The sequence below is a fragment of the Sparus aurata genome, chromosome 17 (assembly GCF_900880675.1).
Source record: "Sparus aurata chromosome 17, fSpaAur1.1, whole genome shotgun sequence".
Lineage (NCBI taxonomy): Eukaryota > Metazoa > Chordata > Actinopteri > Spariformes > Sparidae > Sparus > Sparus aurata.
The window spans coordinates 37013495-37028893 of NC_044203.1; the positions used below are offsets into that span (position 1 = coordinate 37013495).

Genomic DNA, 15399 nt, shown 5'->3' on the forward strand with positions numbered 1-15399 from the left:
CTATTTTTCACAGTCAGTGTTTGTTCCTTTTAACCATGAGCACCATTGTCCAGTAACCTGACGTGACATTTAAAGTCAGAAGTTCAATAAATCCTGTTTAACCGTCTTCTTCAGAAAACAAACGAGGTCGGCATCAGATCAGGATATGATGCTGTTACGCAAACTTTGAATTTCTTCATTTAATTTGGAGGACTTGTAAGAAAAAGTGTGTTTTGTGGAAAGTTTTTTAATATTCCTTTAAAAAATATGTATCATACGTAAGACTGTGGTTCTGAATTCTGACATTTCTGCTCAACATTTGATGGACTTTCCTGTTAAACTTCAGAGACGGTGCAGTTTGGTGTTCTGGTGAGTCAGTCAGTCGCCTCTGTTTCCTCCAGAGAGGCTGCAGGGCGAGAGAGGGCGAGAGAGGGCGAGGGACATTTACAGTTACATAAGAGTCCTCGCAGCATCTCACAGCAGCGCAGCACATCCTATTTTTATAATACACTGCCACACACACACACACACACACACACACACACAGCAGCATGTCCTCTGCAGGTCAGTTTAATCACATAATTGGTTTTGTAATAAAGCACCAGTGACGATTCTCTCCCTGTCTCATCGATCGCTGTGATTTCTCTCTCAAATTCCAAGTGAATTTATTGGTAGATGAAGTGAGTACAGACCTGTCGAGGTAACGACTTACAGCAATAAATAAATAATAATTTAGAATTTTAAATCAAACACAAGACTTGCACATCATAGCAGAGTATAGAGTCATGAATAAAAAGTGTCGGAGTCTCTGCTGTGCCTCGCTGCCTGACCTCCAGAGTACCGAGTCAGTGTGTGTGTGTGTGTGTGTGTGTGTGTGTGTGTGTGTGTGTTTTCAGTTCCACCTCTCTGAACTTTGTTGTTCTGAAAGTTTTTTGACTAATCCACTTCAGACGATATGAACATTTCTCTCAGACATCACTGCGTTGCACGATATTATCCGACAATTATCAAAATATTCTTAAAACCAGGGCTGTCAGGATTTCAGATTTTCGCTGCACAGAATCGCAGCCAGGAGATAAATAATTGTGGATGCGTGACTCTGACCAGTTGAACTTGTGCGTCATGTGACCTTCAGATAATGACTCCACTCTCTCTCTGCAGTGGAGGCAGACAGACGGCATGACAGAGGAGAAATGTCCCCAGCTGGTGGACTACTTTGTAGTGGCAGGTCTCGACCCTGCGGGGCCCTGGAGGCCCCTGGACGAGGATGGAAAGACCTCCACCAACTCCTCTTCGACACCCTCCTCCTCCTCTTCATCGTCTTCGTCGGGCCGAGCGGTGGAGTCGGTGACGGACCTGGCGGTGATCGCCCGGGGGCTCGGGGAGGAGGTGCCGGAGGGCTTCACCTGCATCGAGAGGACGCTGGGCGGACACTCGGCCGAGCTGAGCGCCGGCCTCATCAACAACCCGCACCTGTACCTGTGCTACCGCCGAGGACGAGACAAACCGCCCATCCTGGACCTCGGGTGAGATCTGTTAACGCTTCTGATCAATAATCAGCGAGGATTGATTCTTCCTTTAGATTATATGAATGTTGAAAGCCGATGTGTCTGATGATTTGACAGGGCTGGAAGATTCAGCAGTCGATCAGTTTTGTCTGTTGAATAATAAGATTGAACTATTCGTCGTCTTCAGTTCTGGCCTGCACTAAACTTCTAGTTTTACCTGCAGTCTGACGTTTTAATAACTGTTTTTGTTCGTCATCTGTGATGTGAAAACATGATGATAATCTGCCCTGCGCTGGCTGCAGATGTCAGGACTTTGTCCTCAGTGAGATGAAGGATGAGTTTCGTCTGTCTGTGATTTCTTTCATCCCCGTGTGATCGTTCTCTCTCGTCTGCCTCTCTGTGGCGACGCTGCTCTGAAGGATCATCAGGTTGTTATTGTCAGTAACAAACAGACGGTCTGATGGTTGTGCTGTAAATTATTCTGCTGTTCTAATTAGAAATGAATAGAAGAACCACTCATGCAGAAATGAGGTCTTGTGCATTTAGCTCATGTAATGCATATTAAAGCTGCAGCTTATGTAAGACAGATTATGTAATGCAGTGGTGGGCAGACCGAGTCGTGTCCTGGACTCTCGTCACCATCACGCTCTCCTCTATTGTTTCTTTCATGCTCAACAGTTTAATTACTCTGGATTACACTCGTGTTAGAGGGATCGCGAGGCAAATCCTTTCACGTTACACCTCAGATTACATCGTTTCTGTGTCAGTGTAGGAGAGCAGCTGACGGTTGAAACCAGACAGTGTCTCAGTGCAGCCTGACAGCACGTCTGAATGTTTCTCAGACCAGAAACCTGCAGATCACTGGATGAAGTCTGATCCTGGAGGGAGTGTGGTTATCAAACCCTTGTGACAAACATGTAACAGAGGCAGGATGTGTCACAGGTGGAAAACAAACTTCACCTGAAAATTTGTAATTCTAAATTTCCCCCAAGCATCTTTTTCTGTTTTAATATCTTAAAAAAATAAGGTTCCATATCGATGCGTTCTCTGGACGTAAGGAAAGACACTTGTTGGTTCAGACTGCAGCAGAAATCACATCATCAGTTTTCAGATGAATTTCAGTAAAAATGAAATGCAGAAGTGTCTAAAAATGTCCGTTCCTGCTAATAGTTTAATATTCATATTCATGCTAATGCTAAAGACGGCACAGCTAGTTTAGCGTTAGCCTGCAGCGTCACTCACACACGATCAGCTGACTGGTACCAGAGGAAACATGCTGAATTAGTTTTCCTTTTCAGAGATCCTTTATTGATGTGTTTGTGAAGAGGGTTCACTCTGGACAGATCTCATAAACTTTGTAACAAACTGAATTTCTGTCTTTTGTTGTTGAGTTTTTGTTGATGAGCGCACGAGTTTAGTGTAGCACAGAAAAAGACTCGTGGAGTAATTCTGCATCAGAGCAGAAGAGGAGAAAGTTTCACACTTTGAATTATCCTCATGTTTGACTGGACTTTGTGAGCTCACTGAAGAAAAAGTTCACCCAAAGCTGAACATTCAGTCCTTATCTACTCACCTGTTTGTCTACGAAACTTCCCCTGACTTTCCATCCATGTGGGGTTTTTCCTTTTTGTGTGAAGAAAAACAAAACATTGAAACCACACAGTCATAAAGTATAAAACAATGATTTTAAATAGATTAGAAATAAATCATTAAAGCAAAGAGAAATTGGGTTGTAATGAAAATCCAACTCATAGAAACTAGAAAATGTTTTAACTTACTGCTTCAAGCATCCAAACATGAACAGTCACAACAAACAGCCTGGACGCTGAGTGTGACGTGTTGGACTGTCCCTGCAGGGTTCTGTATGAGGGGAAGGACCAGCTGAAACAGGGCTGGTACGTCATCGAGACGACGCCCTACAGCCGCTCGGCCAGCCTCAGCGCCGGCGGCGCTCCGACGGCTCACCGGGTGTTCCTGATGTACCGGCGGGCTCTGGACTCTCAGGGCCTCCACACGCTGGGCGTCACCGACATCGCCCTGCTGCTGCCCAGCAAAGGAGAGGTCGCCCCGCACACCTTCTGCCGCGTGGACAAGAACCTCAACACCGGCATGGTGAGAACCAGGAGACCCAGGAGAACCAGGAGGTGTTTCAGTCCCGGTTCTGTTGATGTTGTTGTGAAATTAATGATAGATTCTCAGACAGTAAATGCATCAGAGGAAATGAATATACTTTAATGTTTGAGTGAAATTAACTTCTACAACATTTATACTCAATTCTGTATTCTGCTGGAAATGAAACTCAACTCACTTCCTCCAAATGTTTCACAATAAAAGTAAATGTGTGTGTGTGTGTGTGCGTGCGTGCGTGTGTGTGTGTGTGTGTGTGTGCGTGCGTGTGTGTGTGTGTGTGTGTGTACAGTGGGGTCCAGCTCTGTATGTGTGCTACAAGCGAGCTGTGGCCAAAGCCAACGCCCTCGTCTACAAAGCCAGTGAGTATTTGTCCCTTCATGTTCTATAAAACAACCAGAGAAACAGAAAAAAATCATCACCGTCACCATCTCATCTCTCCACAGCTGAGAGGAAGAGGAGAACGTTATTATAACTCGTCCAAACAACTCAGGAATATTCCTGAAGAGAGATTAATTATAAGTAAATATTTTACTCAGGGTCAACTCCATGAAATGTTCCTACTTTGTCGCATCATAACAGAGACAGGTGTTGTAATAAAAATACTTTCAGGATAAGGAAAGTGAACAGCCTGATTGTTTTGTGCTGCAGGTCTGCTCAGTCGGTACCCAGCGGAGGACCAGGAGGCGTTTCCTCTGCCGGAGTCGGTGCCGGTGTTCTGTCTGCCGATGGGCGTCACCGTGGAGAGCTGGCCTCTGAACACCAAATACCAGCTGCCCGTCTTCTCCACCTTCGTCCTCACCTCGGCCTCCGGGGACAAGGTCAGAGAGCATCAAACACACACGTGCACACATGCGTTTCTGTTGCAGGGGTTTCCTCCTGTTTCACCTCCTGGTTCTCCCTGCAGGTTTACGGAGCAGCCATCCAGTTCTACGAGTCGTTCTCCAGGGAGCTGCTGTCGGAGCGGCAGAGCGTGAGGCTCGGGCTGCTCAGCGTGGTCGACCGGCGGCCGATCACCAACCGCAGCCTGCAGGTGAAGAAGAGCATCTGCGTCCTCTCCCACTGGCCCTTCTTCACCGTCTTCCAGAAGTTCCTCACCTTCGTCTACAGATACTCGATCTCTGGACCCCACGTCCTGCCGCTCGAGAAGTCAGTGCTCGATCCGGGTTCACGTTCTAACAGTTTTAGTATAAATCAGATCTGCTGCTGGAATGTTGTTGACTTTATTACTGCATAAAGAAACATGAACTCTCTCTCATGAGACACTTTGATTGAATGTTTAGAAGTTTTCATCAGTGGCGTCTTTATGATGTCATAATAATGATAATACCTGTGAGATATGATTGATCCTTGATTTTATTGGTATTAATCGATGTGTTCTCTGTCTGCAGACACGTCTCCAGCTTCATGCACAACGTCCCGTTTCCTTCTCCACAGCGGCCTCGCATCCTGGTGCAGGTAAAAACTGTTTGAGATGTTTCATCAGAACATGAACCTGCAGGTGGAACTCAGGACAGAGTCCAAATCCACACAGCAGGAGAGACGATCGAGTTCTCTCTCAGTTCAGTCTTTAGAATGAGCTCGATGTTTCCTTCACTAGTCGGACGTTACAGACTCTGACAATTCGCTGAATTACATTATTAAATCGTCCTCGCAGCCAAAATATACTGAGATCCATTACAACATATGAAGATGAACTGTTTATATAATTTCCTAAACAATGAAACAAGTGTTTCATCTACATCTTCTTCTTCCTGTCAACAAATCTATCAATACTCTCTGACTTCCTGTCTGATTCTCACCTCTCAGCTCATTGGTTCCTACTGAAGACGTACATAACATAAATATAAAGTCCAACTTTTAGAAAAGCTTCAGTATTTTCCTAAAACAGCTTGATACTGAGATTGTGGAATCATGTGGAGAAAAGCACCATTTTTTTAAAAAACTCATAATTCACACGAGAGGAATTTGTCTGTAAATGTTTTGAAACAATATTAATGTAATAAAACGTGACTAAATAAAACTTATAAAACTCTCTAACTGACAGAGATCTTTTCTAAAACTACTAATCTATAGTTCACATGAAATCTGGTCTCTTTATTGCAAATAAATAAAAGAGGACCGATGTTTGAGCCTTGAGGAACTCCAGATGTCCTGGAAATGAGACGTGAACCATTTTTAGTCTTGTTACATTATTAATATTGTAAAGTCGGCTGTAGAGGTGTCACGATATCGGTCTGAACTCTGGAATCAATATTTTTTTGGTGAATATTAGTTGCAAAAAAACACCAGAACAAAGTCGAGCTATTGTTGTAAAATAGCTTTTTAAAGAAGAGTTTGAAAATGTAAACGACATCAAAACAACGACCTGCTGATCGAATCCAGATGTAACAATCCATCAATGGTAGAGCTGAGAGAAAGAAAATGTTTGAATCTAAAACTGAAGCTAAACGGGACATTAAAATCTAAGTTCTGAGGATTTGGAGAATCGTGACACAATTATGAATGAATTATTATTATTACAAAAACTTTAGAAATCCTCTCTGACACTAAAACCTTCAGTTTCTAGAATATTATTGTTCAGAAGATTTAAAGTTGGAATTTAAAGTCAAAAGGTTTCTTAGTTTTTGGTGAACAACTTTTTTACTGACTGCCTTTAAAGGAATCAGAGTGGATCTATAGTTGATGATCACACGTTTCCACCGGCTCATAACAGAAAATAAGAAATCTATATTACGACAGCGCAGAAACTGATTGATACTTCTGACTTTAATGCTTCACTTCCTCCTTCGACAGGATGGAGGTGGTGATGTGGTCGCAGCCTCGACGGGTAATTGAGCCCAATCAGAAGCCGTCGCTCTATCAGTTGTTTCTAATTAGCCTCATAATTCCCTGATGATCGATCGTGTTCAGATGTGATTTCTATCGACTGCATCGATGATGTTTTCACGACAGGGGCGACAATTGTTGATAATTTTGTGGGTTTTTGGTGTGAATTTTTCCTCTCAGTGTTTTTAGAATGAAACTGTCAGTTGTAGCCAATAAAATCTGAAAAGTTAAAGTCTGGTCGTTGTTAAACGTCGGTCACAACAACATTTTACTCACCAACTTCAGCTTTACAACCACTGGATCCATCAGTGAGACAGATTTCAAACTCGGGTATCAAATCAGCTGTTCAGACGGTGAAACTTGAGAAGAACAGATCCCACAGAGGAGCAGTTAAACCTGAACTGTCCTGCAGATACTCACAACACGTCTGAGTCTACTTTCTGTTTCCCGACCTGATCGGCGGTTCAGATAAACTGTTTCAAACCCGTCTGACAGCTCACTGTTTTTATTTCATGTTCACATTCCAGAAAAAAAAGTTGGTGAGTAAAATGTTCCCGTGACTGAAGGAACGATCGGAACAATGAAAACAAACGGTGTCGTTGATTAAATCATAAATTACTTCATGAATCAAAGCCAGAATCGAGTGTGAGTGTGAGAGTGTGTGTGTGAGTGTGAGTGTGTGTGTGTGTGAGTGTGTGTGTGTGTGTGTGTGTGTGTGTGTGAGTGTGTGAGTGTGTGTGTGTGTGTGTGTGTGTGTGTGTGTGTGTGTGTGAGTGTGTGTGTGTGTGTGTGTGTGTGTTGTCTAACGCTGTCTGTTTCTTGCAGCTCTCTCCGTACGACAACCTGCTGCTCTGCCAGCCCGTCTCCTCTCCGCTCCCTCTCAGGTGAGTCGGCTGCTGCAGTCGTTTAATAATCAGTTTGTTTAGAATCACTCAGAATAAATTAATGGAACGAGTTCCACACAGGTGAGCTGAGAGCAAACAGGTGATTTGTCTGCTGCGTTGTGTTTCTATCATTTTGTATTTCTTGAGATATGGAAGACAAAATATAACATTCAAATATTCATTCATTAAAAAAATATATTAGATATTATTAAATATGTTGGATTTGAAATTAAAAATGACTCTCAGGTGGAAGAGCTCTGCAGCTCTGCAGAGTCTGAGCACGACAATTTATTACGTTATTGATCAAGTTGAGTTCAGATTTCATAACATTTCCAGGAAATTATCAGATTAGTAGTTGTTTCAAAACCAGTTTAAGTGATTTTATATCATGATTTAAATATCAGGTGTGTTACAGAACATGGTCTTAAAAAGTGTGTCTGTGTCTGTGTGTGTGTGTGTGTGTGTGTGTGTGTGTGTGTGTGACAGCGGTGCGAGCTTCCTGAAGCTGCTTCAGAACCTCGGTCCAGAGAACGCCTGCACGCTGCTGCTCGCCGTCCTCACTGAACACAAGCTGCTGCTGCACTCGCTCCGGCCCGACGTGCTGACCTCCGTCAGCGAGGCGCTCGTCTGTGTAAGACTGCAGCACACACACACACACACACACACACACACACGCTGACAGTATTATTATGGTCTGTATAATAACACACTCTGTCTGTGTGCCTCTCAGATGAGCTTCCCGCTGCGCTGGCTCTGTCCCTACATCCCTCTGTGTCCGCTGCAGATGGCCGACGTGCTGCTGGCGCCGATGCCGTTCATCGTGGGCGTCCACTCCAGCTACTTCGACCTGTACGACCCCCCCACCGACGTGGTGTGTGTCGACCTGGACACCAACACCATCTTTCAGTGAGTCCATCATTTCCATCTACATTTTGGATATTGATCTTTGAATATACGCTTTATCCTGAACTAACTTAACTTGAACTGGGATTTTAGTGGCAACACTCAGCTTTATCCATCGCTGCACTGGACTTCCTGCTCCGTAGATTATCTGTGTAATCGGGCTTCACATGTGTAATCAGAACCCGTCGATTAAGAGTTTTGGTCCTTTTTATATTTGATATTTTTGCTGAATCAGAATCATGTCGTTAAAAAGAACAAAAACAACAAACCTGAAGTGAAACATGTTCGTCGTCGTCTGTAACAAACCATCAACCGATTTCTGTTTTCTCAGGTTAGAGGACAAGAAGCCGTTGTCATGGCGATCGTTACCCAGAAAGCACGGCAAGACTTTGTTCAACACCCTCACCAACCTCCACAAGACCCTGGAGCAGAGTGAGTGACGCTCCGAACGGCCAATCACACGACTGAGTTACGCTGCTTTTCAAAATAAAGTAACAGAGGCAGAAAATAAAACACATCAACAGCCTTTTTCTGACTTATTTAACTTTTTATTTCCATTTTAAAACATTTATAGAGACACATGAATGAAGACCGGCTGTTTCTAGATTTCATAATTATAAATCGAGCGGGCTTCGCTGTAGTTTCACCGTCCTTCTTGTCGCTGCAGTTTGCACTCCCGGTCAGGAGGAGGCGACGCTGGAGTTCCTGTTGACGGACTACGATCAGATCTACCGGAGTCAGAAGCAGCTGGAGCTGGAGATCCAGGAGGCGTTCCTTCGCTTCATGAGCTGCCTGCTGCGAGGGTACCGAACCTTCCTGCTGCCCATCACCCAGGCTCCGTCAGACACCACCACCGACTGCAGCTCCCTGTTCAACCTGCAGGGTGAGCTGAGACGTTGAAATCACAGAAACAGTCAAATCAAAAAACGACCTATCAGTAAAAACAGAAATGCTTTGTGTTCTGGAGACGGATCACACAGTCGTTTCATTACGTATCAAAGCTCAGTGGAAGATGAATTACAGACCCTGACTGTGACTTCGGTCAGTGAACTCCTCCTCCTCGTCTTCCTCCTCCTCCTCCTCATCTTCCTCCTCCTCATCTTCCTCCTCCTCCTCCTCCTCATCTTCCTCCTCCTCCTCCTCATCTTCCTCCTCCTCATCTTCCTCCTCCTCCTCCTCCTCATCTTCCTCCTCCTCCTCCTCGTCTTCCTCCTCCTCCTCCTCTTCCTCCTCCTCCTCCTCCTCATCTTCCTCCTCCTCCTCCTCATCTTCCTCCTCCTCCTCCTCTTCCTCCTCCTCCTCCTCCTCATCGTCCTCCTCCTCATCTTCCTCCTCCTCCTCATCTTCCTCCTCCTCCTCCTCCTCCTCTTCTTCCTGCAGGTTTCCTGAAGTCTCGCGATCGAACGCAGCAGAAGTTCTACAATCAGCTGACGAGGACTCAGATGTTCACTCAGTTCATCGAGGAGTGTTCCTTCGTCAGCGACCGGCACGCCTGCCTCGAGTTCTTCGACGAGTGCGTCCAAAAGGTCAGAACGTCGCCGCCTCACTGATTCTCGCTCACAGCATCTTGTAGGGTTTTTCAAAGTAAAGGCCAAAATATGATTTACTGTGTTCGGATGAGACTCGGTTTGAATCGTCGTGTTAATTGTTTGTCACCAGGTGGACGTGGAGAAGCCGGAGGACGTGAGGCTGATCGACCTGGATGAGACTCACAGCGGAGAACACACAGTCTTCATCATGCCGCCTGAAGAGCCTCAGGAACCGGACGGGTCCGAGTGTCCCGCCCTCTACAGGTACTGAGTCACTGAGCGTCTTAATCTGAGCGTCTGTTTAAGATCACCTGAGCTGATGAGAGTTTTTCCTTTCATGTGTCCAGTTACGAAATCTTCCCCACACTGAGGCCGGAGCTCTTCGACCGGCCCCAGGACCAGCTGAGGGTCCCGGCTAAGGGCAGCGCCCCCAGTAGCCCCGCCCCCCGACGCACGAAACAGGTACGACAACAAACTCAACACAGATTTGGAATATAAGGAGATAGTCAAACAGAAGAGATGAATGATCTGTGGGAGCCCAGACAACGACGATCCAGACCCATCAACATGTGAGGCAGCGGGAGAACCGAGAACCGAAACCTCAGAATCAACAACACACGCTTCCTCTTACCTGTCGTGTTATTCATCCATCTCGATTGTTTCGGTGCGAGTTTCAGAGCGGATGCATGTTAACTTCTGCAGACAGAGAATACTTCCTCTACAGCCGTTAACTCCAAAACTCTGCAGCTCTCAGCAAAACAGTCTGAATGAATAAATCCAGCTGCAGGTAAACAGGTGAACTGTTCCTTTAAAGTGAGAGAACGGGTCGGACTGAATGATGTCGTGCTTTGGATGATAACTCATCTATCGACATGAAAACATTTTCACACACGACAGTAAAGTTGGATAGAAGCCGATCAAAATGAGTCCTAAACTGAAGCAGTTTCAGGACTTTACAATGGATCAACATCAGCTGTGTGAATTCTGGACCCGGCCCGGTCTGCAGTGTCAGCTGTTTTATCACCGACATCAACAGACCTGAAGTCAGTTTCTGTCTGTCTCATCAACATGATGACAGCAGACAGCCGGAGGGAGAGCTGGTGCAGCGTCAGAGCTGACGAGGCACTTCTCTGATAGACGAGTATCAGCTGGATCAAACCTGACACAGCACAGAGCGCCCGGACCTGATGATCAATAAATCCAGATGATCAGATCCAGACAGCACTGAGGACCAGATCACCAGAACTAATGAACCCTGAAGAAACCACTGAGGCTGGAACATCATTTATAACAGTGTCGAGATGTAGAACAAAACTGTTAACAACAGAAACATAACGAGGATAAACTGCTGCAGAGTGAATAAAACAGGCATATTAATAAAACAAATATGAAATATAACAACGTGTGAATCAGAAGGAATCTGTTTATCTCTGGTTCTACATTCTGACCCAGTTTTCCCCTGAATGAAGAGCGGAGGAGGATCTTTGTTCCAGTCCCACTGTCATTATCAATATTTCACTGCTCATCCAATATTCAGAAGTCACAGGCTGTGTTCAGGCTGAAACGTCGACTGTAGAAGTTATTTATATTTATAGAAGATTTCTGAGACTGAAGATAAAGACGACTGTTAGACCCGATCATTTAAAGGTTCAGTACGTGAAGTCAGAGCGACCGGTTTTCAGTATTCAGTCCTTTTGATGTTTTGCCCTTTTATTGCTTTTATAGATAATCTCGGTCAATATAATTCAGCTTTTTTGACAAGAAATTACAAATAAAAACTCTTTAATGTCAAAATGAGAACAGATTGCTACAAATTAATGTCAATTAACTAAAAATATATCATGTGAAATAAAAGGGGAACATCAGAGAGATGCAGCTTCACTGATTTCAGTCTCGGATGAAATCATGTCTGAGATCAACTCGTTCATGATGTCATCACACATGAACACAAACACTAAATCTCATGAACTCATCGTCATGGTGAATGTTTTGAAACCTTGTTGTTGTTGTCGTTGTTGTTATTGTTGGACGGTGATTATGTGTAACTTTTTATATACTGTAATATTTGTTTTGTTGCGTATGAATTCAGCAGGTGGTCAGATTTCACATGTTGCACCTTTATGTCGTGCTTGATGTTCTAGGAGATCAAGTTGGCCCAGAAGCGAGCTCAGAAGTACTCTGCGGTGCCGGACATGTGGTCCAAGTGCCTGCTGGGTCACTGTTACGGCCTCTGGTTCATCTACCTGCCCACCTTCGTCCGGGCGGAGAGCGCCAAGGTGCGCGCGCTGCACACGGCGTACGACGTCCTCAAACACATGGAGAACCGCAAGGTGGTGCTGCCGGACGAGGTGAGATGCCGACCGGGTCGAAGGCTGTTCTGGGTTTAGAGTGACTCAGAGTGACTCTGTATGAGAGCGCTGCATCGTTCTGGTTCTCTAACGAGTATTGATTAATCTGACCTGTTTCTTTTATAACATGCTCATCACAATATCCAATTTCCAAAGTGTCCAATGAGACGTCAGACCGGTTCTTTTGTCGAACTGACCGACAAAACCCAAAACAGGAAATCCTCACATTCAAGAAGAACCTTAAACCATCAATCAAAATACTTTTTTTTGATTGACAAATCAATATAACTAATAGTTATATAATGTAAACAAATATCATGACTCATTAAAAGCTGAATTATTGGACAGTTTTGATAGTTGGTCAGTTTTTTCCGATTTAAAAGCAGAATTAAGAGAAAATATCAGAGGAAGGAAACAAGACGCACAACACGAGAGAACAAGTGGATCCATGTTACTGTGTCTGAAGAGTGTGTGTGTGTGTGTGTGTGTGTCTGTGTGTGTGTGTGTGTGTGTGTGTGTGTGTGTGTGTGTGTGTGTGTGTGTGTGTGTGTGTGTGTGTGTGTATGTGTGTGTGTGTGTTTCAGGTGTGTTACAGGATCCTGATGCAGCTGTGTGGTCAGTACGGTCAGCCCGTCCTCGCTGTTCGAGTTCTGCTGGAGATGAAGAAGGCCGGAATCACACCAAACACCATCACCTACGGATACTACAACAAGGTCCGCACACACACACACACACGCACACACACACACACACGCACACACACACACACACGCACACACACACACACACGCACACACACTTTTAGAAAGATAAAAGAGTTTAACATTAGTTTAATGAGCAGTATGAGTCTGAGAGAACATGAAGATTTTCTTTATCCATTAAATATTCAGCTGATCATTTATTGATGAGTTTAGTTGTGTTTTTTCCTTTTAATGTTTTATTGCTTTTTGACAGTTTTGTGGCTTTATACTTAATTTGAGTTTTAGTATAAAAAAGCACACTGACTTGGTTTAATGTGACGTCGTCTGTCTTCAGGCGGTGCTGGAGAGCAAGTGGCCGTCCACCAGTCAGGGAGGACGACTCCGCTGGGCCAAGCTGAGGAACGTCCTATTGGCTGTGGCCCAGTTCAGACAGCCAATCAAACACCGGCAGAAGAGCGGCTCGGTCGGGTCGCGAGGAGGTCAGAAAATGTTCAGTTTATATTCTGTCAGGAGTTCATGACGTACATGATAGAGAGGATATCAGTTCATTTACTGAAGGACTGTAGTGTTTCTGTCTGATGCTACTTTATAACAACACTTAATAATCTGAGAGGGAAATCTCAATGTTTTACTCCACTACATTTGTCTGGCAGCTTTAGTTACTAGTTACTTTTCAGTGTCCAGTGAATCCCCTCGATCTCCAGATGTGTTTGATGTTTGTGAATGAAGGTTGAAACTCATCAAACTCAAAGTTTTCCTGTTTTATTTTCTTGATAAGAAGCGATGATGGACCCTGATCAGAGGCCCCGCCCCCACTCCAATCTGATTCGTCAGTCCAGTTGGAGCGGTCTGTCTGAGAGCTCCAGTCACGAGTCTCTGACGGGTTCACTGGTGAAGAGCAACAGTCTGAACAGCATGAAGACGCCGGCTGAAAGTAAGAGACGACGCTGCCACTCCTCCTCGTCCTCCTCGTCCTCCTCGTCCTCCTCGTCCTCGCTGTCATCAATCTTTCATTTTCCGTCTGTCATAATGTCTTTTGTTGATACAAACAGTCGATGGACGTCAGGGATTCTTAACCTGAACATGTTCATTCTTGTAAATTCAGCAGAAGTTCTAAATGAAGTTCTTTGTTTCTTCGAGTCCATTCACTCAGAACTGATGTGTTACCGTTTCTCTTTCCCTCCACAGAGGTGAGGCTCTGTAAGAAGACCATCCTCCATAACGCCGGGTCGAACGGCGACGCCGTCTCCCGCAAACCTCCGATGGGACGCAGAGACACCTCCACGCCGCCTCCAGCGCCCCCCGGGGGAGTTCTGGTTCGCCGGAGTCAGGTCTGCCTGTCCACCTTCTACAAAGAGTGTGCAGAGTCGGCCGACTCGGAGCCGGACTGCAGCTGCCAGCCGGCAGAGAGAGACGGCAGGTCAGACACAGAACACAGAACACAGAACAGAACTCTGTACAGTAACTGGACCTCGGATCATCTCTTCACTCTTCGATGTCACTAACTGATGTCTTGAGTTGTTTTTTTTATCTTTAATCTTTTGCTTTGGTTCTGTCAGATGACGGACTGAAATTATAGAACTTTTTTCTTCAAAACATTCTCAGATTTATAGATTATCAAAGTAGTTGTTGATTCATTTAATAGATGAAAACTAATCGATTATCATTTGCAGCTCTACAGTTGAACATAATCTACACAGACACTGTACGATCGAATGTCTCACTCTGTCGTTCACACATTCATCCTTTGACCTTTGACCCTCAGACCTGCAGGACCGCGGGACTCTGCCAGCAGAAATAAAGTCGTAGACGAGAACTACAACAACGTCTCCTCCCCGAGCCGAGGAGGTCTGGCGGGGAAACTCCAGCAGCTTCTGACTCCGACCAGACACCGAGTGTCTGTACGACGAGCCGCCAGCGTGGACGACCGGCGTCCAGGAGGAGGAGGAGGGATCGGACGGAGGGTGTCTGAACAGAGGCAGTCCAGGAAAGCCCAAGTGGCTGAAACTCTGCTGAAAGCCAAGGACAGGCTGGTCAGCGCCACCTCAGAGGTTTGACTGCTTTACTGTTGAACAGAGTTGCAGCATTCTGCTAAACAGCTGAAGTAGCTGGAGACTTGAACGTCTTGTTGCTCCACAGAGGGAACAGGGTTCATCTGTTTCTGAAATGATTTCAGATGAATTCAAAACATCGTAGAAGAATTGTGATTCTTGATCCTTCGTGTCTGTTCATCAGGATCGTGTCGTCTTCTTTCTTCTCATCTGTTTCCGTGTTGTCTTTCCTCAGAGTTCGTTGTCTGTAGGAAGTGACCTCGACTTGACGGACACGCCCAGTCCAGCTTATCCTCTGCGCCGGTCCTGGGACGCCAACCAGGAGGGGACGGGACTCGAGGTAAACAGAACATCAACAGGAAGCAGCCGCAGCAGCGATCGTTGTGTCATCGATCTGTCTTAACGTTACCACCCCTCCCTCCTCTCTGCTCTGCGTCCAGGTGTTGATGTCCAGCTGCTCTCTGTGTCGCAGCTGTAACTCGTTGGTTTATGACGAGGAGATCATGGCCGGCTGGACGTCGGACGACTCCAACCTGAACT

General features: G+C 45.3%; 1 protein-coding gene across 1 annotated transcript in view; it reads left to right on the forward strand.

The window, feature by feature from the left end:
* Positions 1-15399, forward strand: part of dennd4b (DENN/MADD domain containing 4B) — a 37967-nt gene that overhangs the window by 15653 nt on the left and 6915 nt on the right. The window contains exons 2-23 of the mRNA XM_030393713.1: positions 1141-1505; positions 3344-3599; positions 3907-3976; positions 4266-4435; positions 4522-4763; positions 5006-5072; positions 7269-7327; positions 7814-7958; positions 8058-8233; positions 8562-8662; positions 8898-9113; positions 9611-9756; positions 9890-10023; positions 10107-10221; positions 11901-12107; positions 12692-12820; positions 13143-13287; positions 13587-13742; positions 13997-14228; positions 14574-14859; positions 15095-15199; positions 15300-15399. The exon at positions 15300-15399 is cut by the window's right edge and continues 76 nt beyond it. Of these exons, the coding sequence (XP_030249573.1) occupies positions 1159-1505; positions 3344-3599; positions 3907-3976; positions 4266-4435; positions 4522-4763; positions 5006-5072; positions 7269-7327; positions 7814-7958; positions 8058-8233; positions 8562-8662; positions 8898-9113; positions 9611-9756; positions 9890-10023; positions 10107-10221; positions 11901-12107; positions 12692-12820; positions 13143-13287; positions 13587-13742; positions 13997-14228; positions 14574-14859; positions 15095-15199; positions 15300-15399 (3604 nt within the window). The 5' untranslated portion in view covers positions 1141-1158. The remainder of the gene's footprint in view (positions 1-1140; positions 1506-3343; positions 3600-3906; positions 3977-4265; positions 4436-4521; positions 4764-5005; positions 5073-7268; positions 7328-7813; positions 7959-8057; positions 8234-8561; positions 8663-8897; positions 9114-9610; positions 9757-9889; positions 10024-10106; positions 10222-11900; positions 12108-12691; positions 12821-13142; positions 13288-13586; positions 13743-13996; positions 14229-14573; positions 14860-15094; positions 15200-15299) is intronic.